At 40.3% G+C, this 26,364-nt stretch overlaps 2 protein-coding genes across 2 annotated transcripts; both read right to left on the bottom strand.

Annotated features, from left to right (window-relative positions):
* Nucleotides 1-1,187: 1,187 nt before the first annotated feature.
* Nucleotides 1,188-9,418, bottom strand: e2f5 (E2F transcription factor 5; the record flags this gene model as incomplete). The annotated part of the gene is made up of 8 exons (XM_083991574.1): nucleotides 1,188-1,264; nucleotides 2,147-2,185; nucleotides 2,429-2,560; nucleotides 5,438-5,762; nucleotides 6,626-6,734; nucleotides 7,297-7,458; nucleotides 7,726-7,835; nucleotides 9,290-9,418. The coding sequence occupies 8 exons, from the start codon at nucleotides 9,416-9,418 to the stop codon at nucleotides 1,188-1,190; spliced, it is 1,083 nt and encodes a 360-aa protein (XP_083847700.1).
* Nucleotides 9,419-10,627: 1,209 nt separating this feature from the next.
* On the bottom strand, nucleotides 10,628-24,575 carry lrrcc1 (leucine rich repeat and coiled-coil centrosomal protein 1; the record flags this gene model as incomplete). Its single annotated transcript, XM_083991060.1, has 19 exons — nucleotides 10,628-10,818; nucleotides 11,316-11,451; nucleotides 11,789-11,926; nucleotides 12,203-12,411; nucleotides 12,600-12,763; nucleotides 13,126-13,300; nucleotides 13,581-13,766; nucleotides 14,334-14,535; nucleotides 15,170-15,309; nucleotides 15,913-16,117; nucleotides 17,434-17,582; nucleotides 18,305-18,479; nucleotides 19,297-19,496; nucleotides 19,842-20,048; nucleotides 20,585-20,751; nucleotides 23,259-23,426; nucleotides 23,537-23,602; nucleotides 23,769-23,974; nucleotides 24,532-24,575. The coding sequence occupies 19 exons, from the start codon at nucleotides 24,573-24,575 to the stop codon at nucleotides 10,708-10,710; spliced, it is 3,048 nt and encodes a 1,015-aa protein (XP_083847186.1). The 3' UTR covers nucleotides 10,628-10,707.
* Between the last annotated feature and the right edge of the window lie 1,789 nt (nucleotides 24,576-26,364).

The following is a 26,364-nucleotide window of genomic DNA, read 5'->3' as shown; positions in this document are numbered from 1 at the left end:
ACCTGGGATCAGACTGTTTCAATGAATCAGCATGATAAACACGGTCATCTGTATGACTGAAGATAAACATGGCATGTCAAACAAATGTCTCCCACTGCACACAATGAAACGACTTCTCAAAAAAAATCAAACTATGACTAATGCTTATCACAAAAATCATTTATTGAAAAAGAAAACTTTCAAAATTGTGCAAAGTAACAACAAATTGTAACATAAACATGGCTTCTTGTGATCAAATAAAACTATAAATATAGAAAAATGCCACTCAATGTTCTTATTTATTATTTCAGAATAGAAATGGCTAATTCACTCACTAAATTATCATCAAGGCATTCAACCAGCTTCTATTTCACCAAACTAGAACCAAGAATAATCTTTCATTAAATAAAGTAAAAAATATTATTCATGTAAATATAGAAATGTAATTCTAATATTTATTTATTTTTAAACAAAAACTCAGAGGCCTAAAATGGCAGTGACACAATAGAAAACAAAACTTTCTGGCATTTTCCACATGAGAACACTGTTGCAAAACGCAACCAAAACATTCACTCATTAAATACACTGCCACTTTATGAAATATAACTATGAGATTTGTTAGCTTTTTACAAAATACAGTTTCCATGCAAACAAAGTTATTCACATACCCAACTAGATCATCAACCCTGTATTGAATGTTTGGGGGGGAAATACTGAGCAAGTTACTGTAAAAATCATCTAAAGTAAAACACTGTCAGTCCCAAACATTGATAAGCTACAAAAAAAATGTTCAGTCATCCTGAAGTCTTAGTCTTTCCACTGTTTGTGGAAGAATACACATTTACATGTAAATGAGCAGCAGGAGGCTGAGGGATTTATCCTGGTTTTCTTCCAGTGAGGCGCCTCATTTCTGAGGAATGTTGTAGATAACCACCCAGTTAAAGAGCCACAGAGACACAGTGTCTCCTGGCAATGTAAATATCTTATGTTTAATTTATTCAGGCACTTTGTTTTGTGTTGGCTGAGGGCAAACTGCCAGGATGGTAAACTGAAAAAATGCACGGCAGTGAAGTTTTGGACATCTTTTTTTTTTTTAACACAGGAATGTTAAAGTATCAGCTGTGCAATTATAACAGGGTGGGAGAGGCTGTTTTTGAAGTGTCTTTAGAGAGATTGTATGAGCGCACAGATGAGCACATTGTTGGTCATCAGTAATTGAGGATCTGCACATCAAAAAGGTCACAGACTCCCTCATTATCGTCCAGGTTGAAGCTGTAATCTATACCTGCATGAAGAGAGAGGAGCAACAACTAGATTACTATAAAACACAAATACAAGGACAGGCAGACTCTGATTCTTAGCCGTTTAAAGTGACATAGTGTCAAAGGGCATCAGGCAACACTGGACAGTAATGCAGTCTCGCCAAGCCCGAAAATACCTCAACAACTGTCAGATGCTGTACTGTGACATTTGGTTCCTATATCTATGTGGAGAGGAAGTACAGTAATATCTTTGATAAACTCCTGACCTTTTCCTCTAGCACCACCGACAAGATCACATTTTTTTATTAATCTTGTGAAATATCTCATCAACTTCTGACGGGACTCTCATGAAAAGTCATTTAAAATTCCTTTGTTTCTTTAGTCCCTCCCTCAGGTCAAAAATTTACTTTGATATATATACACACTTTGATTTATGATGAATGGATACTGACGAAACTGGCAATCCCATCTGTCTCAGTAATAACTTTTTTTTTTTATTGCATTGTGTGAAACTTTTGTCTCCACCCAATGTTAGCATATACAACAAAAATATTACGGCTGCTAAATATTAGCCTGTTGTTGTCATTGTGCCAATATTTGAAAACAGACTTTTGTATTTAGTTCAGAGAGCTGCAGCAGACTCTTAGTCCTGATTATCTGTTTACAGAGTAGGTTAAACCACTTTAAAAAATCTTGCTATAGCTGATTTCCAGCTTTACACCTGGTTGCAATGATGTACAGGTGGATTCTAGGATCTTAAGGAATCACTGCTGCGTGAGGTTACAGGTGTGACAGCACATTTCTGTCCACAGCCACAGTAATGCTGGGTATAACAGGTATAAGAGGCGTGTTAGCTGAGTGTCTACACTTAATGTATGAATGTAACTCGATCTTGCAGTTCTTACCGTCAGAAGACATTAGCTCATCAATCAGGTCATCAGGTTCTGTAAGAGGAGTAAAAACAACATGTTTCTGTTTCACATTAAATAGTCTACGGTCCATGATATAATTCATTATCATGGTATGATTCTGCCTAGCCCTAAAGCAAGGAATCAAAGTATTGAATGAAAGCAGGCACAGATCTTAAATGCTTTACAGAACCTAACTGAAACAACCCCAAAGCCCAACTGCTGGATTCGATTATAGAATAAAGACAGTTCTCATGCCCATCTCCCTCATCCCCTTACCCTCTCTGGCGTCCTTCATGTGGTCTCCAGCAGTGCTGAGCTTCAACAGGCTGCTCACGTCCAGCACAGACTGGAGCTCTGGGCCCACCAGGTCCATCTGCTGCTGCTCCAACACCACTACTGGCTGACACTCTGCAGGGAGCATGGCCGATGCAAACTGAATACTTATCTAAACGGTGAAGTTCATTATAACAAATTTAACTGGGCCTAAGAGGGCTAGTCAAATCTCATGAATGGTGAAGCAATGGGCCCCTTAAAAGAGTGGTCACAACACAGATTAACTATATTTTCTTGCCAAGAGTGAGATGGCTGGTTGGTTAGCTTAGCATAAAGGCTCCCAGACCGCCTACAAATCTTGGTATTTTTACTTGGCTCTGTCTAAAGACTCAGCCACTTCAATGGACAGCATCTCTACACCTTTCTCTGAAAGCCAAAGAGTAATCGCACCATGTGTTTGGCTTGTGTTGTTTCAAATTTGTTATCTGTGAATATCAGTGTTAAAGATAATTTTGGAAATGTCTACCGAGTCATTGTAATCACAATGCCCCATGCAAGTCTGGAAGCTTGATCAAACTGAGTTTCACTTTGACAAGCAGGGATATGTTGGTTTGCACGTTGTCCAGTAAGTTTTATCTTTTCTCATAGTGTGGGTGAAAAACTGACACATCATTTTCTTAAAGAGCCGGATGAGGAAGTGGCTAGTCTTTCACATACTGGAAGTCTACACTCAAACTCCTGTTTTAGTCTGTTTCCATGAGTACATACAGTACCGGTTCTCTGTTACTGTAAAGCTGGTGCAGACAAGTGGCCTTTTGAATTATGTTACCCCAGGATGTTTTTGCTTCCTTCCCATTAGAGCTGTTGTCGGAAGTTCCTAATAAAATTCCCAGAAATAATACTTGATGTTGGCTCCAGTCTCCGCCCTCTCCTGGAGTAGATTTCAGGAAAATAAAGAATTGAGGTCTTGAAAATTCTGAGTTTATATGGATCAAAACTTGTTTTTGTCATGGTTTACTGCTTGTACTTTATACCTTAAATTTTTCAAACTGTGGATTTTGAGATTGATTTCATTTGGTCTGGGCCATTGATTTTGGTTTATGAAAATCAATGCTTGCGACAGATAAGCTTTCATCAATGACAAAGCTATTGTGTGCTCTTAGTTTTGCTTCAACTTGCATTATAATTACATAAGTATTGCGAATGCTATTGACCTAGGAAAAGTATTTCCTGTTCTTGCATGTGAAGTCAGAGTGCTCTGTCATCTGATATTGAGTCAACTGATTTTTAAAGAAATAATAAACCAACTTCAGACGTTTCATTTCCAGTATTTTCTCATGGTTTTTTTTCAGGGTTTGAGTTCCAGTAATAGTATTGTATTAGCAGAGCTCAGTAATGTATTACTTTCAGTCCTTTTGACATGGGAGCATTACAGAACGAAACACTGTCTGTGGCTGCATTACTGCACAAAGAACATTATAAAAAAACAGACCTACAGTTTACGCCCTTAGACACACAAACATCAAACTGAAAATTAATGCAGCATAATACAACATTCCCACAACAACTCATATACGGGTGTAATGTTCAGTTTTTATGAAACCAATTAAGAGTGATTTAAAATTGTGGTTATGTGTAGTTTGCCTGTTGCACAACATTGGTTGTAACTGTCTGGTGTCTTTAATAGTCAGTCTACGCTTGGTGAATATTGTCCTCTCTCTATTGTATAATAAAGTTCCAAAACCAGGACATCCCCTGATGAAAGTCTAAGAGTATATTTACTTCAAAAAGGACAGCAACATGTGCTGGCTGACTGCACTGGGTGTTAACAGTTCAAATTTTACAGTGAGGTTAAGTTTGGCATCATCAGCCCAACTGATCCAACTGAGTAATCATTTTACAACTGGGAAATCTGTTGGTAGTAATAAGCTGTTGGTGATGGATTTAAGCGGGCCCTGCTCACCCACTGGTGTTTTCCCTTATTCTGGCTAATAACCCACTGACAAGGCCAATTTGAGTGAGGCTACTGGGAAGAACCCCAAGAGGTCTCTCTCTTACCTCAATGGACCGATAATAATCATATTAGTTATGACTTTTCACCTCCACTTCCTCTGTGGTATTTTTTGAAGGGGTCTCGAAAGATTTATATATGATTTATACATGATTTATACATGCTTTATAGTCCAAACTGTGGTTTCACTCTGCTCCACGTATCTACAAAGTGGTGGGGGTGTGCCAAGAAATAGCAACAGCTGTTTTAGTACCAGTCTCCCTAGTTGGGCTGCTCAGAGTGTTGTGTTGTAACCTCTTTTCTGTGAATGCAATGGTGGCTGGACCTCTTTCTGAGACTTCTGAGAAAACATCTGTTAATGGTAACATGGTTGATGAACCTACATACTCACAAATTGCTGTTTCAAAAAAAGACATGCGGCTGTTTACCACAATATTGCACTCCATTTAAAGTCAAAATGAAAGCTGGAAATGGGAAATATGACTCTAACAGTTATTGAGCAATTCCACAGCACCAAAGACTCCAGTCTCTTACATCACTATGATGAAGTTGAATCAAAACCACAAACAGCTGGATTTAAAACTCAATGCCATAAAGTAGGACCTGTTGCATGGTTTTAGCTAAGTGTTCTTTATAATATGGTAAATGAGTGTATTTGTCCAACATGAGCTTTGCATGGGGATAAAACCAGCAATATTTGGTATGCAAGACTACACAGGTGGGATTGTCTTCAGCATTTCTACTGTCACTGAACTGAAACGCCTGGTGTATTGAGACAGCGTCACTATGGACACCAAACACCACCTGTGAAATCAGTTAAAACTAAAGTGATATTGACTTAAGGGCTTGGAGCAAGTTGGAGGGAACATTGTTTAATATCTTTTTAGTCAGGACATTTAAACTTTAAACTTCTATGTATTAACTAGTTTGTGCCTTAACAAAGTCTTTAACAGTAAGAATAAGTGTATTAATAAAAAGTATCAAAAAATCCCTGTCCTTACCCATCTGGACATCAGGTGGCGTGGACGAGGGTGTGAGCACGTCATCGTGTTCTGGCAGCACCATCTGGTGGTCTGAGCAGGGAGAGTCCTGGCTGCAGTACGAGGAAATGGTGTTGGAGGTGGAGAACATGGACGTTGAGAAGGGGAACCGCTGCAGGCTGGCAGGGGTGCTGGGTGGAGACGGCACCGGACAGATATCGTTGGTGGGTGGCACAGGGAAGACCACGGGTATGGTGGAGTCTGAATCCCTGTTGATGAGCAAGACCTGAATGGGAGCGGAGTGGCTGCGTAGGTTCACCTGGTACTTCTTCTGACCACTCTGACCCTGAAGAGGAACAACATGTTTGTAAGATTATCATCATGTCTTATGTTAATGTATTTTAAAACCACTTTGGATTAGATTGTAAATAAATGTTTATACACATAGTGGGTTACATAACTACTTTACTTTTTACTGTGTGCCAAACCCACATGAGCATTGTCACGTCATTTTGCACTTTCACTCAGTTTTGTGGAGCATTTTGGCATCTTTCAGTTCAACCTCAGTGTTCCTACCAGTTCACTGTCTTGTGTCATGCTTTTCGTAGCAGACACCACTGACTGTTCAGCACAAAAATATCAATGAAGTAGTAAGTGATCAGCTGTGGGGCCGTTGCATAGGGGGAGAAAGGTGACATCATTTCCACAGTAGCCTAATCTTTCTATTACTTTGATGACTTTCTACTTGGAATGCTTTTAATTGCTTAACAAATAAAGTTGGATTGAATTGGATGGGACGAAATAATCTTGCAAATTATATTTTATATATTATATATTCTTTCAGGGGCCCAAAATTCATAGCAACGGCCCTGATCAACCTGGGCAGACTGGAACATTAAACAAAGAATTGAAGGTGAGTGAACGTTGGACAAAACGGGCAACATTTTGCTTACAGCTTTGCCATAACAACTAGAAAGGTGATTATTTATCAGTGCTGTTTCACAGTTTTTTTCAGCTGCCAACAAAAGGGACAAAGAAACCAGCTACTGGCTCACAACAGAGTAACATTCCTGTTTGAAAAATAACCAGGTAAATGGGTTGAGGAGGACCCTGTGCTCCACTCACAAGCTTTTCATTTTCAGTTAGGCTTCACACACAACAACAACAACATCCAGATCAATAAAAGACACCTTTTAAGAAATGACCAACCTTTTCAGGTAGTGGAACCTCTAGTTGCGTCCCAGCAGGAGCCACAACAGCAAGAAGAGTGTCTCCCCTGAAGGCAGTGCAAATGTCTTCATGTGTCACAAATTTATAAGTAAAGAAGTGTTGAGGAAATATGAACAGGATTACTTATGGGAGCAAAATGAAGACAATAAACTGGAAAAACAAGACCGCAGAGCATTGTACACAACATCAGGATTAGCTTGGCTGTGATTTCACAAGACACTGACAATAGCAATTATATCTATAATCCTCCCTTCATAGCATTTGCTGTTCAATAAGCAAACAATGTTAAAGGGATTAACTAAGGTTTTTTTTCCCCTCTGAAATGAATAAATGGGCCCCAAGTGGTGTTGAATTGCAAACTCTGAGGAGAGACAAAGACAATCGCCAGCACAAATGACACCAAGTGACATGTGACTGGAACGACATCAAACATAAAGTTTCACTTGTAGATGATAAACACTTAATGTGATAAGTAAGTTGTTTTAAGGTTATGTTACAGAGAAAGCACTGGGGTGTTTTAACTTGCCATAACAGGAAATGTTAGTACTGATTTTAGCACAAACAGTTTGTGCCCTCAGTACTGAAACGAAGAATGAGTGAAAAAACAGTTACCTAAACCAAACTAAACAAAAAAAGTAGAACAAGGATATGTGCTGGTGATGGGATCGTGGTTTAGACGTTCGATGTTGTCTTCCAGCCAGGCTTTCTGGTCGTCCAGCTCTTTCTCCTGGGCCTCCAGCTCAGATATCTTTGCCTTCAAAACTTTAACCTGATCCAGCACCTCTTGAGTTTGGCTGCCTGTGTTCTCACCCCTGGACACAAGGAAAATAAAAGATTAACACATTATCAGAAGTCAAATACTCATATACTAATATTTTTCAACCATCTGTAGTAACCATTTGTTCTCTGTGGCACTGCAGGTCTTGCCTAATGCTAAAATGTTTGCATTCATTAGAGTTGCAAGAAGATGACACTTTTCATGCATAGTAGTAGCAATAGTTCTCCAAATGGTTCAATTCATCATTCAGAAATTACAAGATTTGAACATCTGAAAATAGCAAAGACTCATGTTTTCAAACCTCCACTGGAAAATATTCTTGTTTTTCTTCTCAATCAGTCCGATACCTTCCAGGACATTAGTGATGTCGTATATCCTCCTCTTCTGCTTCACTGCCAAGCTGTCAGCTGCCTGTTAATTCACAGACATTTCCATAAAGGTTCTTACTCAGTGGTAGCTTAATGTGAATCCTTGCTGACAAGGCACATCAAAGACACTTTATACAAGCGTTAGCGGAAAACATAAAATTTATGCAGCAAAGTCTGCATGGAATCAAAAGAGACTTCGGCGAAGCCAACAAATGAGCAATTTGTCAAATTAAGCTGCACAAACAACAAGGCAAACCCCTTGGCAGGAAAGGACAGTTATACAATGGCAGAGGACGGAGGAGGAGGGAAACTGTCCGACAAGCCTGCTGTGTAAACATTACCCTGCTTTGGCGCGCAAGAAAAGAGGGAAAAATAGTTTTCTGTGAAAAATTATGGCAGATGTTTTTCATCCCAGGTACAGTAGCTCTGGAAAAGACAAATCTGCTTGTCAAAATACTATAAGCTACTGTGTGGATGGTGCAAAAAAAAAATTCAAACCTTAATATTTAAGGGCTTAAACGTAGCAGATGTTGAACTGCCACTATAGAAAACAGAATAATCTGAGAGATGGCAGGAAGGACATTTTCAAAGAAATGTTTTTGCTGGTTGGAGCATCTCATTATTTCAAAACCTCAGAAAACTGTGAAATTGGTTTACCCCAGTTCAAGGCGTCAAGATCTTCATGGTGATATCTGCAAATTAACTGGTTTGTCTGACCAGCAGTCCAAAACTTAAAGATGTTCTGCTTACTCAGACAAAACAAATACAGGCAAAAACCAAATTAAGAAGCTGGAACTAGATTTTCTTTTATGATCGACCTCCTGGAAGAAAAGAAAAGAAATCTGATCTAGTTAAAATTCTCTATATTGTTTACTTCTCCAGAGGATCTATACATACAACATCTCATAGGATAGGTTGTAATACGATTACACAACTGATAATGTAGGGTGGAAAAACTAAGTTTTAAAACTCAAACTACATGGATTTTAGGGACTTTTCTTAGTCATTTCGTTTTTGTAGAGCTTTACTTCTTTGTGTCCAAAGCACTTACTTAAATTAAACCACGTACTGTAAGGACTAGAGGGGAGACGTTACAAGCACTGAATTGGACATTGTATTTCATACTGTAAGCTCAGTGTTTTAAATGAAAATGTTAATCTGAAAAATAGGTACAGCTGTAAGATAAATGTAGTGCAGTACAGATAAAAAAATAAAAAAATAAATAGCAAAAATAGAAATACTCGCACAAGTACCTCAAACCTGTTCCTAAGTAAGTTACAGTGATAGCCAGGGTAAATAAAGACGAAGAGGCCCGGTTAATGGCGGCTTGTTAGTCCACCTGTTAAAACAAATCAATGCACCTGACCGGCCTGTTTGAGGGTGACAGACAGCCCTTTGTTCACGGAAGGTGGCACTTCATAAACACCGAGTAAGAGCCCACCCAAGTAACAAACCCTCCAACATCAACACTGAGCCCTTTCACGTTGTTTCACTGACCACTTTCAGATCAAGGACGCCATCCTTAGCTCCTTGTAGCAGACTGACAAACTTCATTGTGAGGAGCCCCAAACTTTTCTCGTGTCGACTCGGTGTCGTGCGGACCGTCTCCGTCGCCTCAAACTCCATCTTCTTTCTATGAAAACTCTTTGTCGTCGTTTTTGTGTTTAACCACAAATAGCGGACATTTCTTTCCATCCAGGTGCCGTGTCTTGTTATCTCAATGGGACCGACGGCAGGCAGCTACCTACCTGTGGGGGTTTTTAAATGAACGGACGTTACGTTATGTTACCGTTTCCATGGCAACCCTTGTCCCGCTCTGTCAAGCGAGCGCTCTCTGGCCCCGCCTCCCGACGATTCTGACCACGCCCCCTCCCACCGCTCACACATCAACAATGGATGACGTCAACTGAATGATCAATCGCTCCTCAATTCGAATCTGGAATAATATATTTGTATGATGAAAAATGACATTAAAGAGTAACTAAACCCCTAAACCACTTATTTCTGCTGAAAACAAATACTGTATATTTGGGTATGAAGTAGTGTTGTCGATTGATTCTGGTCCAACTCTTGACCATTTTAGTCAAAATATTAAAATTTGGTGTATTTTGTTGTAAAAGTGTAAGAGTGACTGACCTCTATTAAACTTTACACTTCTATGTATTAACTAGTTTGTGCCTTAACACAGTCTTTAACAGTAAGAAAAAGTGTATTAAAAGGTGTTAAATGCTCAGGTATCAAAATCCATGTCCCTACCCATCTGGACATAGGTGGCGTGGACGAGGGTGTGAGCAAAATTTAAAAAAGCAAACAAAAAAAACATACTTAGCAGTTGTAGTCAGCACATTAAATCCAAAAAATGTGGCCTTGCGTCTGAATTTGGAGTGTTAAATCAAAAAGGATTTTTTTATATTAATGACCATCTTTTCTTTCCTTTGTCTTTTAAACAATGCTGTATATTTCCATGTTTTGTTTTGTTTTTTTACACATGTTATAAGAGCCACATTACAAAAACATCCATTTTATAAAGTAAAAGTTTTAATGATTTACATGAACTGGTCAAGGGAAGCATATTCACAAAGCAATAATGTCACATACTAAGAAGTGTACTGAAACCTGACTGAAACTGACCAATTCCAAACTAAAATTGATCTGAAGGTGAACCTCAGACTCTTACACCCTGGTGTTCTCATTTTCCATTTGTATCAACCCAATTCTGTTGTGCATAGTAAGCACACAAAAGTGAATTTTAGATAAAACACTATTAATCTTCTATTAAAATACAACAATAATTTAAAATAGAAAAATAAATTAATGAAATAAGAAAGTGAATTGTATTTTTTAAAAATTAAACTATCTGAAAGCTTTTTAATTCACACATTTTTGTAGCAGCAAAACAAGGCATATTTCATGGGTTAAAAGTCTTTAAGGACACTTGTGAGACGTTTCATTTTCTCTTCCATGATTCGCTTGTTAATTTCTGTTTCCTCCAGGAGCTGACGCATCTCCTCCTCCACTTCAAATACCTGAGGAAGACACACAAGCAGACGACCTCAGTCTCCCTTGAATATATTCATTTTCAAAAAGTGCTTTCCTCTGAAATCTAGACACTCTCAGCTGCATTATGACAGTAAACCTTTCAGTGACAAAATCTTTCCAATTATGCATCATGAATTATGAATCCAACAGTGAAGTAAACAGCAGAGGCCTTGCATGAAATGTTTGTGTACCTCTGTCTCTCTTCCTGAATGATCACCTGTAACCATTAGTAACCACTTTCTACACTGCTCCTTTTCAGCATGGTGACAGATGAAACATTAGAGGACCACATTACTGTACCATATCAAACATTAAGTGTACAATATTTATCATAGAAACACTAATCCTTCATTCACATTGGTGTGAGGACTAGCACTGGCTTTATTTCCCCCCATGTTTATCACAGAGGAACACACTGGCACAAATCAGCTCTACTTCCTTCCAACATGAAGGAAAACTGGAAATATCTGTGTCTATAATTTACCTTTTGATGAGCTTGATCTATCCGTTTCTGCTTTTCATTGGCCGTTCGCAGCAGCTCAGCTTGATGGGCAGCCTGGACGGACTCGAGTTGTCGACGAAAAGCATCGTCCACACTGTGTAGCTTCTCTAGTGCCGCCCTGTGGGACAGACAAACACTCAGACAGTGGCTAAACTGTTTTGAGTACAATAAGCTAATACTAGGAACATTTTTCCATTTCTACAACTGAGTCTGCTCCTATTAAAATAGATAATACATACCATAAATCTGAATATTTCTGGAAACATCAACATCAATCACATCAATCAACAACAAATGTTCTTACATTTATAACCCCAAAGCTCCATTATTAACAAAAAGATGAATGTATTGTAGGCAGGATCATTGAAACACAGATATGCCTGTATGAGCAGGCCCAGAATAACAGATGGGAAATCTTAAAGAGAGATTTGCTCTGCTCTGATACTGTAGCATACTTGTGTGCTTCTGTTGCTTTATCTCTCTCTTCCAGCAGCAGGCGTTCCTTGGAATCAAAGTTGTCTTTCATGCGCTTCACCTGGCTCTCCAACCGAGTGAGCAGATCTGCTTTCTCCTGCCACCTCTTACTGGAATCACTTAACACAGACAACAAAACAGAAAACATAAGGGTGTTTCAGAAAGTAGCTGCAACATCAATGTTTGATCAGCAGCAGCAGCAGCAGCAGCTGTCTTAAGCCGCAACGTGGGTTGGCATTTTAATAAAAAATGTTACTTCAACATTCAATTTTACTTTTATATGGTGTTTTCAAATACCATTTTAAAAAGGCAATGATGAATTAATTATGATTTGGCATTTCCCACACATGCAACACTAGTGCAGAACCTCTTTGCTTTTGTGATGGGACCCTTGCCTGTAAACTCGATTGACCTCCTCCAGCTCTGCCTCTTTGTCCTCTAGCTGCTGCTTCAGCTCCTCCTTGCGCAGGGTGACATGTTCCAGCCGCTCTCTCAGCTCAACCTGTCGCTCCGTCTCCTCCTCCTGCTGCTGCTGGAGCCTCTTCTGGGCCTGGACCGCCTCCTCACGCAGCCGACGGATCTGATCATCACGCTCCTGCAAGGCCTAGACAGCAGGAAGTTGGGGGAGGAAGAGAAACAGCTTCAGTGTGTCTCAATAAACCCAGGACAAAACAGACAAGACACAAAAGCAGGTCCACGTACAGTACATAATGCTCGTGGTAAAAAGCACAATCAATAAAGTTTGAAGTGTCAGGCTCTGGTAGGATGTCTTGGAATCTTTTGCTGTACTACCTCTTTAAGTTTGCGGATGGTCTCCGTCTGGTCATCAATGATTTTGGCTTTAATTTTGAGGGCATCATTCTCCCTCTCATTCTGTTTCCTCTGAGTCTCCAGCTCAGTGCTCAGCACCTCGATCCTGGCCTCCAGACGCCCACGGTCCTGAGCTAACGATGCTCCTAGCAAAGAGAAACACATGAAATTGTAAATCACATTTCTCATGATGACACTTTTTAATGTCTTTTAAAAGCTTTTTCAATGTAAGTAAAAATGAACATGTATTTCACAAATCACCACTAGATGGCATGCTTTGCTTGACACAACTGAAATAAAACATCAGTTAGTACAATATTGGGGCTGACAAAAAAAACAGCTGCTTCATACAGACAAGTAGAATATCTAAATGTTACAAGTGACTCACAGCTCAGTGAATGAGAGAGTAGGCTGCAGTTCATAGACAAAATTAACGTGGCTCTGTGTGCCACACTCTGTACAACTGATTCAAAGCCCAAGTGCCCCCCCCCCGTTGGACGTCTCCCACCTTGCTGAGCGAGCTCCTGGCCCCAGATCCTCCTTTCTGACCTGAGGCCGTCTATCACTGACTCCTGAGCTGTGAGCTGAGACAACAGTCGTGCCTTGTCTTTCTTGAGCAACTCCAGCTGCAGGACATAACGCCGGTCCTGCTCCACCTCTGCTCCCAAGGAATGCAGGCGGCTCTGGCAAGGGGACAGGCAATGGAGACAGTATTAATGATCAACGGCCATCTGTCATGGCTGGCAGATGGAAAGGCAGCTGGACCGCTCTGTATTTATGACGTCCTAAAGTAGTCAGCGTCCTACAGGCACAGGCCGAACAATTTTTGAGAAGGCAGTGATTGATAAACAAGACTGGTCATATCTAATAATCTGTCTATTTATTTTTCTAACCTGAGTCAAGTAATTTCCTCTTATTATAGCTGGGAGGTTTGAGAAAGAAAATCGGTGTAAAATACAATACCTTTAGATCAGCGACAGTGTCTCTTTTGGCTTTGATGAGCTCAGTGATGCGGTTCTTCTGTTCTTTGACCATGGCTGTGAGCTCCTGCACCAGACCGCCTGATTTCTTCTCCCTCTGCTGGGACTGGGTGAGGGTGGCCTTGAGCTCCATCAGCTCTGCAGTCATCTGATCACAAGTCTCTTTCACCTACAGCGGCAGAGTGTGACTGAATGTGAATGAGGCAGCTAAGCAGAGTCAAGGGCTTTTGGTTCAAGCATTACCTGATTGACAATTTTATCAATCAATGTCACTTTTTTAAGGTCTCACAGAGAGGGTTGCAGATTTATAGAAAGCAATCCTTTAAAGGTTTCATGAGTGACGGTTTGGCTTGCAATCTGTGTCTTATTCAGACTTCCTTCAAAGGTCAAAAGTTTGGAGATTTAAACTAGAAGCTTGTGCAAGCAGTAGCAATCAAGAACAAGATTACATTTTGTGCCAAGGCTGAGTGAAATTGGTAACCATAACGAGAACTGATACAGATTCAGTCTTTTGTATAGCTTTCTTCCTGTGGCAATCACACACTACTTGTCCAGCATCAAATGATCCTAATTCAATCTCAGCTTTCAACATCAGTCTATGGAGATGGGGGTCAATGCCAGTTCAATCATTTCATTTTTCGCTGGACACAGTAATCTTTTATCAGCTGGACTGCACAGAGAATATAATGAAAAATTACAGGTCATCTGAACGGTGGTTGTCCGTCTTTTAACAGACCTCAGAGAAGCGAGCAGCCTCGATGGTCAGTGCCATGCGGAACTCGTCCTCCAGAGCCGCGTACTGCTTCCTGCTGTCTGCCAGTTTCTCCTGCAGTTCTGCCTCCCGCTGAGCTTGTCTCTGTTCCACCGATGAAACTTCTCTCGCCACAGCTTCACGGAAATCTGTCCCACCAGGCTGCAGCCGCGAATCCAGCTGCTTTCTGTATAACAATGCAATCGAGCACAGTACATCCACCTGTTTAACAGGCTACAGCAGCAGGGTCTCTTGTGATTTTGGTAAGTTTTTCGTTAAAGACTCTAAGATAATACCTGAAACTGACATGTATGCACATAATATTTCATTTAAATGTAGCAAGCCACTAACATTTTTTTGTGTTGAGTGTATTTTTTGGGGCAGTAGAGAAACAGGAAATAGGGGGGGGGGGGGGCAATGACATGCAGCAAAGGGCCACCGGGGAAATCGAACCAGGGCTGCTGTGCGGTGAGGACGATAGCCTCTGTACAGTATGGTGCAACTGCTCTACCCACTGAGCTACACGATGCACCAAGCCATTAAATTTGACTACCGGTACTAAAATGACTACAGTGCGTTAAAGCCCTTTTGCTTTGTTTTGATCAGATGTGATTGATACAAACATCAATCATTAGATATTAATTTAAATGTAGCTGAATTTTGATTGTGACATCACCTGCACCCCACTGAGCCAAAGACAATAGAAACCAGCGAGAATTAAGAACACAAATATGAAAAACTCATACCTGTAGTTGATATCAAAACGCAAACATGGTAAACATTGCTATTTTAGTGATGAGTATCAAATCCTCCAGATCTACCTGTGCTCTTGCTCCCTGGACGCGAGCAGTTCATGCAGCTGCTGCAGTTTGTCCTTGTGCTGGTGCACCGAGGCTCTCTGGATGTCCAGCTCCCTCTTCACAGCTGCTGCCTTGTTCTCCAGCTCCTGGTGCCTCTTCATCTGTGGAAGGTCAACACACGTTTTATACCAGTCTGCCACAATGATAGACCCTCTCTGCTGAATCCATTCCTCTTAATGTCACTGAAGATTGGATTATTAAATTCAATCTGTAATAGGGTGCAACAGAATGATCAACAGACTAATTATTATTATTATTATTATTATTATTAATGTATAAAAACAGAGACACAAGCAGTGATGGGAATAGCGGTGCTACTTTTTTCAGTAACAAGTAATCAAAAAAGTTACTGTTTTCACCGTAATAACGCTGTTACCGTTACTGGCAATAAAATCCGCCCTTACTTGCCATTACTCAACTCAAGAAGTCTGTATTCCTCCGCACAGGCAGGTTCCACGACGAGTGAGTTGTAGGGGGTTAGGGGGGCCAGTCCAAGTGATTTAACATAATGTAATGCATTTTTTTTTTTTTTTTTAAGTAACGCAATGGTTACTTTTCCTGGTAATTAGTTACTTTTATAATGTAGTAATTCAGTTATTAACTCTTTGGGGAAATAAACTAAACTATAACTAATCACTTTTTTAAAGTAACATGCCCAACACTGAACACAAGTGTTCCTGGGTATTGTGAACCAGCTGCCGTACCTCCTCAGCCTGCTGGCGAGCCCTGACTGCTTCTCCGTGGGAGACGCTTTCCTCCAGTCTGTGCAGTGCAGTCGTGCATTGTTCTTCGCTGCTGCGGGCCTGCTCCAGCTGCTGGGTTAAGGACTGACACCTCCCCTCCAGCTCCTCCACACGAGTCTGCAGTTCAGAGTGCCCCGATCGCTCCTTCAGCAACAACTCTTTCAGACTGGATGGAAGGAAAACGATGATAAGGGTGTGCAAGAGATGGGGGAGTAATTCTCCGGATGTCTCCCTTTTACTGCATGTAGAAATTGGTACAGGAAACTATAACCACTTTTGTGATGTCCTTGACTGTCCTGTGTTTTATCTCTCAGTGTTAAGAAGGTGATAGCACGTGAAATTGAAGAAATCTGACATTATAGCATCGCCAATATCTTTTCCTAGGGGAGGGAAAATGGGAAAATGGTGGGGGTTGAGACAGGAAAAAAATGAAATGATTATACAACAGGACAGTCTGGTGAAAAACAAGAGATACACTGACCTCTGAGGCACAGAACAAGTAAGAGACAAGAAAACTGTTGGACCATCTCATATACATTAGCTCCCTCTTTCAATGTGCCATGATGAGTCATTTCTCTGTCATCTAGCTCCTGATGAGCGAGGGAGTCAGCAGCAACAGCTGTGTTCAGTGTCATTAGAAAGTGACAGGTAAGATTGATTCATGTAATACCGCTGACATATGCTTGTCACCAGGCCTCTAATTACAATCATAATGCAGATTTATCTGAGCAGGGTGTAATGCAAAAGAGGACAATGCACAAAATAGTCACCTGGCTCTCTGGCTATATCTGTGATGTGCAGAAAGAAGGGAGCGATACAAATATTTAATTATAGATAATCATAGCCTCAGCTATAATTTAAATATAATGTATATAAGCTGAATGGGCGCATAGGTTAATGATCTTTTTTTTAATACACTAAATAGCTTTATTATCACCGGCAGCTGCGCGAATATTTAAAGGCTTTGGTGTGCCGGGCCACTGTGTGTGCGTGATTTCATAAGAGGCTATGGGACAATGATAGTGAGGAATTTTAATGGTGGGATGGATACTCATTGTTCAAGAATGAGGCAGGCATCAGGCCCTGGACTCAGGAGAGCCAATACAAAAGATGAAGAGGGTAGAAATGGATGAGAATCCATTATGCAGTTGACAACTAAAATCCACAGAGACGGGGTCAATTATCCCCTTTCATCATGATATCTGCTTTATAGCTGCAGCGGCGATTCGTGTGGAAGTTGGTGTGCAAAGAAGATGCTGACATTTTTTTAGAGAATCCTGTGGGTCACAGGAGAGAGCTGAAGGCTGAGAGCTGAAAGATGTTTAACGACTACTTCTCCGCTTTCTCCTGTCTTTTTTAGAAATGTTGTCAAGGGATTGGGATGGGACAGATCTATCTTTGTGGGAGTGGAACTGGACCGGAAATCCACACCTCACCCTCTGGTACTTAGTGAATACATGTATATTTGTGTTTTCCTCTCACCGGTCTGTGGTGTGCAGCGCCATGCTCTGAAGGTCTTTCTCCTCGCTGACCCTTGTCTGCAGGCACTTCAGCTCCTCTGTTAGCTTCCTCGCAGCCTGCTCCGCCTTCCAACGTCTCTCCCTTTCCTGGTCACGCTCCATTACGATTGTCTGAGCCATACACACACACACTGAGTAAAAGCACAAAGAACTACAAAATGCTGGCATTACTTTGGCTTCAACCTGAAAAGTGGATTTCTGTTACATCTGAGGTTTTTATAGTTGTCCTCCTCACTGTTAGGCCTGGTGATCTAAGGGATGAACAATTAAATAACACTGAACGTTTCGAAAGGATTTGAGGTTTTTCTGAGTTCCCGTAAAGAATATTGATGAGACTGAAGGAGAGCTCTACTGATTTTACACAAGTCAGAGTCTGTTACAGGTGAGGGACGTCTCTCTCTGGAAACTTTTATGTCTCCACAGGGAGCAGTACAAAGTCTGACGCTGCGTTGAATTATCATTGTAGAATACACATTAAGGAGCTTCTTTGTCTTGTTCGACTTTCGTTGAAGAAGAAAGAAGTTCCATGGATTAAACATTTTAATCAATCAAATAATGTCACATTAAAGCCTAGTACTGCTAACATTGAGTTATGTCATAAATCGGGAGAAGACAAATGCAGAATATTGATGTTGCTATACTGTGTCCTTTGGTGGTATGGTATCTATTATTTTATTTCTCTGTGTGTGGGCGTACCAAAGAAACAGCAGAGACGGTACAAACAGAGAGTGGATGTCTATTCCTCTCTTGTAAAGGGACATAACCTTTTTCATATGAAACTCATGCAATAAAAATAGAGGCTGCCACTCAGTCCCGGCCTTTCCATCCCATACCCTGTAGGTTTCCTCCTCCTCAGTGAACTTGCTTTTCACGTCGCCTGAAGCCTTGGCAGCTCTCAAAGGTCCACTCCTTGTTGGTCCAACTCCGTCTTCAACCCCTGCACCAGCAGACTTTCTCCTGGGCCCCGCAGCGGACTTTGAACTCCTCTGTTTGTGATTCTCCTGATCGCTGCACATAAAACAAAATCGCAGGTATTGAACCAGCTGTGAAATTGATTATAAACACCCCTCAAGCTAATGTCTGGTTCAGTAAAGGTCAAACCAGATGAGTTTTACAGGTGAGCAAAGTCTTAACAACTTTAAATTGAATTTCGGGCTAATATTTTAAAATCACCTTGTTTTTGACGAGGACGGTTGGGAGCTTACTTAAGCTAAATTACTGAATCTTAAGCACATCATCAGTGGCTGATGAAGTGGGATGAGGGTGTGGACCACAGAGGCTAAGTCATTAATCATGGCAGGGAGATGACGGTTGTAATTTCTAACACAGAGGAGGAAAGTTTACCACATCACTCAGAGAAGAAAATTTATCACCCCCCTTTCAGCTAAGAGGTAAAAGGATTTCCTCCATCATCAAAATACCTGATGATATTAAGTTGATGCATGACATACAAAATGAAAATATCTATTGCCACATATTGTGTTGATTGTTATGGATGCTTTTGACTTAGTAAATTATTACATCATAAACACTTACGTGTTGACTTTGGCAGCATTGTGAATGTGATTATCTATACTCAAAAGGTACGCTCCCTGAATGTGTTATGGTGTCCAACAGTGCTTAAAACGTCTTCAAACAGCTCAGTTTCAAAACATTAACAGCGTTTTCTGAGCAGCAGTGGGTTTTGTGGAGGAGGCAGTTAGCCACGTATAACAAAGTCAGGGAATCCAATCACACCCTGACGGAAAACAAAATTATTTTTGGAGTAGTTAAGCCTGACAGCTGCGGCACTGCTGTGTGTAGAGTTATGCAGGCAGAGAATCACCTGTCTGATCTCCTGCCTTTGGCTTCCTTTTTGGTCGTCTTCACTGTGATGTTCTTACGATATCTGGGGATCCTGGTGCATCTCTTGTTCTCCTTCCCGCTGTCACACTCGCTCTCTGACGTGCGATCTGTGTCCCTCTTGGCTTTCCGTAAAGGCGCCACAGAATGAGTACTGTCACTGGGTTTGTTACCTGTAGGGGCCTGGGCACATATTGGAATAATTTTCAGAAAAACTGATAATACGTGACAGGATAGATAAATATCTGATAGATCATATACTTAGATTAAAAAAATGAAATAGTAACAAGCGTCTTTAAGATTAATGTTTTCTAAAAGAGAAAAAAATACTGGTTATTAATGATAATTATGGGACTACATTTCCTAAGAGGTGCCTGAACTGCTATTCAGGCCAAACAATATTAGTTTCTGCTTCAAATAATGTACCAGTGTCCGTGTGTCTCTTTACCTACTTAGTACCTAGTGAATATCTCGCACAAAAACTCATAATAAATGACTCAGTGGCTTTCAGCGGTGTTAAATAAGCACCTGCTGGATGAGCTGCGACACCTGGTGCTCCAGTTTCCTGATGCGTTGTTCATTAATGGGGTCTGCTGGATCAGCCACAGTGGAATGAGCAGCCTGGCGATCTGGTTGCGAGGCTGCATCTGTGACTGCTTCAGAGGCAATCCGCTGACGAAACTGGGTCAGCACCTCGTCGATGCGGGGTGTGGTGAGAGCACCATCTCCTCTAAGCTGCAATGGAAAGTTAAATTGTATTTTTCCCACTTGATTAAGAACGTGGTCTTACATCAGGGTACCTGCTACTGCTCTGTCACACTCCACTCCAGCTAATTTAGACTGGAAATTGCCATCTGGCGCAGTGAATATGTAAAGTAACTTATTAGTTAAGAGATCAGATTCCCAAACTTTTGCTGTTCTCATATAAATCCAGCAATTCAGTGACTTTTAAACCTGATAAATGTTCAATAATGTGAAAAATCTCTTTTTTCCCATAGATGTAAACTAATTTTCTAAATCCAAAACATACAGACACAATGAAAAACAGGTCCATCATGATTATATGAATAAAATAAAAGTAATTTTGCATTAAAAACATTTGTTGGACATGCACTGTTTTTTTCTTTCTGGCCTCTCAGGTCTCACGGCTCTGTATCAATGTTGTAAATCATATCTATGCATTTTAGGATTGTGACAGAAACAACTGCATAGGTAACTCTATTGAAATTATTATTCTCTAAATTAACTGTAGGTTGGTAATCAATAATTACAGCTTCAATTTGACTTGTGTCTGAGGAGAGCAGGAGGTCCACATAGTCCTCCAGACCAGGGACATCGCAGAAGCTTCCAAGACTTGGATGTGACGGATTTCCCAGCCGATCCAGTCCATCCAGGATGGAGACCTGTGGCAGCGACTGCATCACAATCTCCCTGTAACCTGCAGCATGACACACACACACACACATACACTTGAGAAAAAGATGGCCCTACTATTGCCTCACTTAAACATCAGGTGTCATGGTGGTTATGTTGCATAAAATCAAATAATCTATATCTAAATTAATAACCTCTTGTGTGTGCTATCCTCATATTCACTATTGATGAGGCTCATTTGTTGAGAACAGAGCACTGCTACCATTAGTGTATCTACACATATTGACAGCAAGGGTTGTAAGAATGCTTTAAGTATGCTCTCATCGATTTTAAGAGACAGAAGAGAGATGGTGAATTAATCATGAGCAGGGGGATATGGATAATGGGTGCTCAGCATAACACAAGAGAATTTTACATTAATACAACTGTGGTCAATCCATTTATGAAGAGATAGGGCCAGAAAAAAACAGAGAGAGACCAGAGTCATTACTCTGGGGGGTGGGGAGGTGTGTGAGCGTGTGTGAATGGGCGTCTGTGTCTCTATATTGTATCATGTTTTGTGTTAACTTATTATGAACATGTACTATTGATGACTGAACTCTTGTTCTGTATTTTTGTTGTTTATAAGGACCCCCTCGAAAATAAGATGGCACATCTCAAGGGGCTATCATTTAAAAATAAAGTCACATTACTATCAGCGGCTGTTGATTTGACTACCACTGCTTTTCTTCATTACAAACAATGAAGGGGATGCGGGTGAGTCAGTTATTCTATAGGATCCAACAATTTACCCCCTAGAGTAGTGAGTGATTCATCAAAAATAGAGAAGAATTAAATCTGCTGGTATTACATACTGTAGATGTCTATTATAACACTGCTTAAATATCCAACATCTAAAACTTTCTTGAACACTCTTCCGTCAATCTACAGTCCTGCAATAAATGCTGTTTTCATGATGAATGATTCAAACTGTTCTGAGTGCTGTGGTGTGTGAGTGTCTCAAATATGAAAAGCTTCAGTTGCCACAAAAGCTGAACACTTCATGACAAGTACTGAGTCTTGTGGGGCTGTTGTTGAACATTTTATCACATTCCTTTGGCAGACACCATTGTCCATTGTCATTAAAAATTGAAGATGCATCACTATAGCAAAGAATTCCAAGCATGTTAAAGCAGAAGTGAGTGATCCGGTCGTTTTCGCTAATGCTGCGTTCCAGGCAGGCTTTTGAAATCGTAAATTACAGCTTCAAGTCACAACTTACGACTTTGTAGCGTTCCAGGCAACCCACTCGTGTTTTTCCAACCTGTTTTACCGGTGAAAGTCACTATAACGGCCACTCGTAACTTCCGACCGGTGAACTCGTACCAGATCGAACTGGTACCACTTCACGGTCGGAAAAATACGAGTTTCCTTGAACGCACCATAACAGTCCTCGTCGCTACGTCACCACATTCACGGCGTTCCTTGGCTGCACACACAGCCCTGCATGCCGTTCTCTCTCCTCATTGGATAAAAACTGTAGGATACGATAAATGTTTTCTCTTCGGCTCAGAGCAGAGCAGAGGGACTGAGAGACCCGTGTTTCAGTCCAAACACTCTATGTAAGTGATTGCTGTCGGAAGATATAACTATTTAAGACTTATATTAACACAAATATATCACTCACTTCTGCTTTAAGTGTTCGCATTTCAATTTTTTGTATGAATGTGGGTGAGTATTTGGCGTCAAGGTGTAGTCTAGGTGAGGTGGGGTTTTCAGCCTGCACAGGAAAAATTGGATCTATTTTAGGAAGATGTACCCATTATACTGGCAAATGAGGGTAGTCTCTCTCCACACTAGGGCAGCCACTTTTAATTTAATCTGCTGATTCCTTTGACGAATTATCACTCTTCTTTTCCTTTGGGGGGTTATGGGTTGTATGTGAGTGTGTGAGAGTGGAAATGTAGATTACCCTGTGGTGTGAGAATGTGAGGATCGGAGTGCGAGTGTTTGGAATATATTTTAGGTTAATTTCACGCAAAATGTATTATGTGGCTATGTGTATGTCTATGTATATTTGTATGTCTCCTTCTTGTATATGTATTCCTGTCATTTTTTGTGTCTGGGCCGCTTTTAAAAGCTCTTGAGCTTCTCAGGGTGTCCCATTTCACATATGAAATTACAAATATTTTAATGATTTTAATAGCTTTTCTATATATGTGAATAAAGATGATGATGACAATGATGCTCACACACACACACACGAATAAAGAGGCACTCTTCTGCTTAAAAAAAATGACACAAGATATATAGATTTTCTGTTATTTGATCAGTTGATTAAATGTTCCAGCTAGGTCACTGTGACAAAGACATGTGTTGGAAACAGGGTATAGATGATAATTCAACGATAAATCTGACATTCTTAAGCATCTCAGCATCAGACATTTTAAATTATGTGCAGTATTTTGTTTTTATTTTAGCATATCAGTCCCTGTACCCATGCAATTTATTTCTAAAAGGCTGTTATTTACAGGCCGTATATTGATCTAGTTACGTAAATCTGTACTCCAAAATAACATTTTCATGCCATACCTGGTGACCTACACACAGGGTTGTCTCTGCCATCCTGGCTCAAAGTCACCTCTCTTAAACTTTGCAATCCCAGCAGGCACTGAAGCAGTTGATCGATGCGGTCCAGGTGGTTGCTATGGAGACTGAGGTGCTTCAGCTTGTACTCTGCTCCATGAAGATACAACAACCCTAATAAGGGGAATCAGAAATCAACAGCATTGGCACATCAGTCACTTAATGTTAATGTTTTCATTATGTTACGCAGAAAAAGAGCCGTGCTCTGTCAGGGTACAACTCACCGGTGAGGTTATTTATCTGATTGTAGGACAAGTTTAATCGTGTTAAGTTCACAAGGCCGTTCAGTCCTGAGGGACAGGGAGGAGACATTAACAACCGAGTGGCTTTACAGCTCATGAAGCGATTACAGGAACGTCAGAGTAAACGCAAGAGCCAGTAATGAAGAATTATTACTAGGGTAACTCCCACAATGAAACATTTATTATCTGACTAAAATGGTGACTAAAGACTCACCTTCAACCTTAGTGATTAAGTTACAGGATAAATTTAATGTTCTCAGGGAAGTGAGGGAACTTAGACCCTCAATCTTAGAAATGCAATTGGAAGAAAGGTCTAAGTGCCGCAGGTGCCAAGCGGAGGTCAGGCCCTCGATCCTTGGGATGTGATTGCAGTGCAGACTGAGTGATGTTACAGTGGGAGTCAGGGGAATATCCAGCAAACTAAACAAACAGCAACAACAGGAAACATCAGGTTCACCACAAAAGAAAAATAGTTGAATCATTTCACATAAGGTACCCAAGACCATTTTGATCTACAAGGACATGGCTTGCCTGACAGGCCCTAAACAAAAACTTCTCTGATCATTTCATTTGGAGTGTTTTCACAAATAAAGCTAAAAACAAACATTGGGAAAAGTAAATATACAATGCACAGAAGAAGAGTGTTTAAGTTAGGGTATCTTCATCAACTTTTAGATTGTTCCCCATTCAGAATTACAAGTCACTTTGTAGATTAAGATTTCATACATGTTTATCTTAAAATATATGATGCACGGTTATAGATCATTAAACTACTAAATATATACAATAGTTCAAGTTAACTCACCTTTGACAAGGCACAACATGAAATTCTCAAATGTAACAGTATAACACTAACTTATACTTATATTTGAAGGACACTATGAAAAACAAACAGACAAAAAACAGCACGTCTTATTATGATCATATGATATATTTTAAGTGGGGGATAACAAACACAAAACGCTGTGATTAGTTACCTTGTTATATTCTTGTCAATGAGACTCAGCTCCTTGTCTCCCATGACGACGAAATACAGCCTGTTTACTGCCACATATCACGTCTCTTCAAAGATAAATCAACCAACCTACTGTCACATCACGTATCACATCTCTTCAATGATAAACCAAAGAAACCTACTGTCACATCACGTTAAATGTGCAGAGGACAACCACATCTTTAGCTACGTCTCCTAGCAGCCGAGCAAAACTTTAACTACAACCAGTCGAGCTCAAAGGAGGCTAACTCACTAAACTGTCTTTAACCTGCAGCTGGTTCAGTCAAAAACGAGGGAATTGTATTATCCAACAGCAAATTTAACATATCTGAAACCGTTCAAACATTTCTATTCGTTGTTGATGATGTTTTTTGTAGCTTTTAGCTTCTATCGAGTTGAACTAGCCGCTTCTAGCATTGGACTTCCTGTTTGCGTGACGTAGTTAACGGTAACATCCGGGACTCTGAAAGCCCCGCCCACCAGATTGTAGGCTACTTCATTGAACAGTGCCTACATAGGAAGAAAGAAAGAAAGAAAGAAAGAAAGAAAGAAAGAAAGAAAGAAAGAAAGAAAGAAAGAAAGAAAGAAAGAAAGAAAGAAAGAAAGAAAGAAAAATGTCAACTTGTCTGTAAAACTATGAGCCAGGAACCCTGAGCAATACTGACACTAAACTTATCATTGAGAAGTCAAGTGGTTATATTTGACTTTCTGCAAAGTTTTTTTTGTGCAAAGTTTATGCACAGCCTGTTCTCTTCACTGGGAGCTCCACTTTAATCCCACCCACATATAAATATAGGCTTGTCAACATAACAATGGCATTACTGGGTTGTTAGTTGTGGTTTCCGTGCCTGTTTTTGTAGGTCACTTGTTATACCATCACTCATAAGGAGTTGAAATACTTTTTCCTGAGGCCCAACTGTTGCACCTGCTGATGATACACTATGATGACACCATCTTTAATAATAATTGGTATAGCTAAAAGACCCAAACTGAATAAGCATCTCATAACCAGAGTTCAAAATATATTTTAAAAAAAAATAGAGAATAGATTGTGAAGTTTGTCCTCTTCTATTAAGCGCTGCTGGACGGTTCAAACAGCAGGAGAGGAAGAAAATTATATCTCATACTTCAGACATTTTTAAGTGTCATGCAAATGAGCTAGCTGACAGATTTTATCACCTTGAATGGGATAAATAAGATAAAATATGGGGTATCATGAAAGTCAAAATGAAATATGTCAACACTGACCATGGCAAACAAAGATGATGATGGTAGAAGACATTCTTTGCAATTTTGGAATTATTCAGTGTAATAAATTAAATATAAATGGCTCTTTTTACGCTTTCTTTCCCTAAGATATAATTTATCGAACCTGTTTCATTATAATCTGTCTTTGATTTATGGGCCTGTGAAACAATACCTGCTGTGAGTTGTGCTTCCTTGTTCAGCTATGGCTAATCACAGATGTATGATAAAGATCCTGACCCCTATTATACACATAATTCATCTAGCAGCTACACGGGCCGGTGATTGATTCAGTTCATCACACACTGAACCTTGTCCTTATTAGAAGAGCTGCATGACTGATCATTGTACTCACTGGCTGCTAGCCAGCGATGATAGAACCAATTATACCTGCAACCCCACCAATGGCTCTCCTTAACCTGTGAAAATGATGATCTGGTGCTAATGAAGTGAGTGAATTAGAAATGCCATCTGTTGCTGCCTCGCCCACCACTTATGTCTCAAAGGCTGCAGTTTTCAAGGTCACTGCATTTTTTAAAAAGTTAGATGAATATTCTCATAGCCAATTAGA

Source organism: Trachurus trachurus (genome assembly GCF_905171665.1).
Source record: "Trachurus trachurus genome assembly, chromosome: 17".
In the NCBI taxonomy this organism is placed as follows: Eukaryota; Metazoa; Chordata; class Actinopteri; order Carangiformes; family Carangidae; genus Trachurus; species Trachurus trachurus.
The sequence above is the reverse complement of the archived record's forward strand: the minus strand, read 5'-3'. Positions and strand labels throughout refer to the sequence as shown.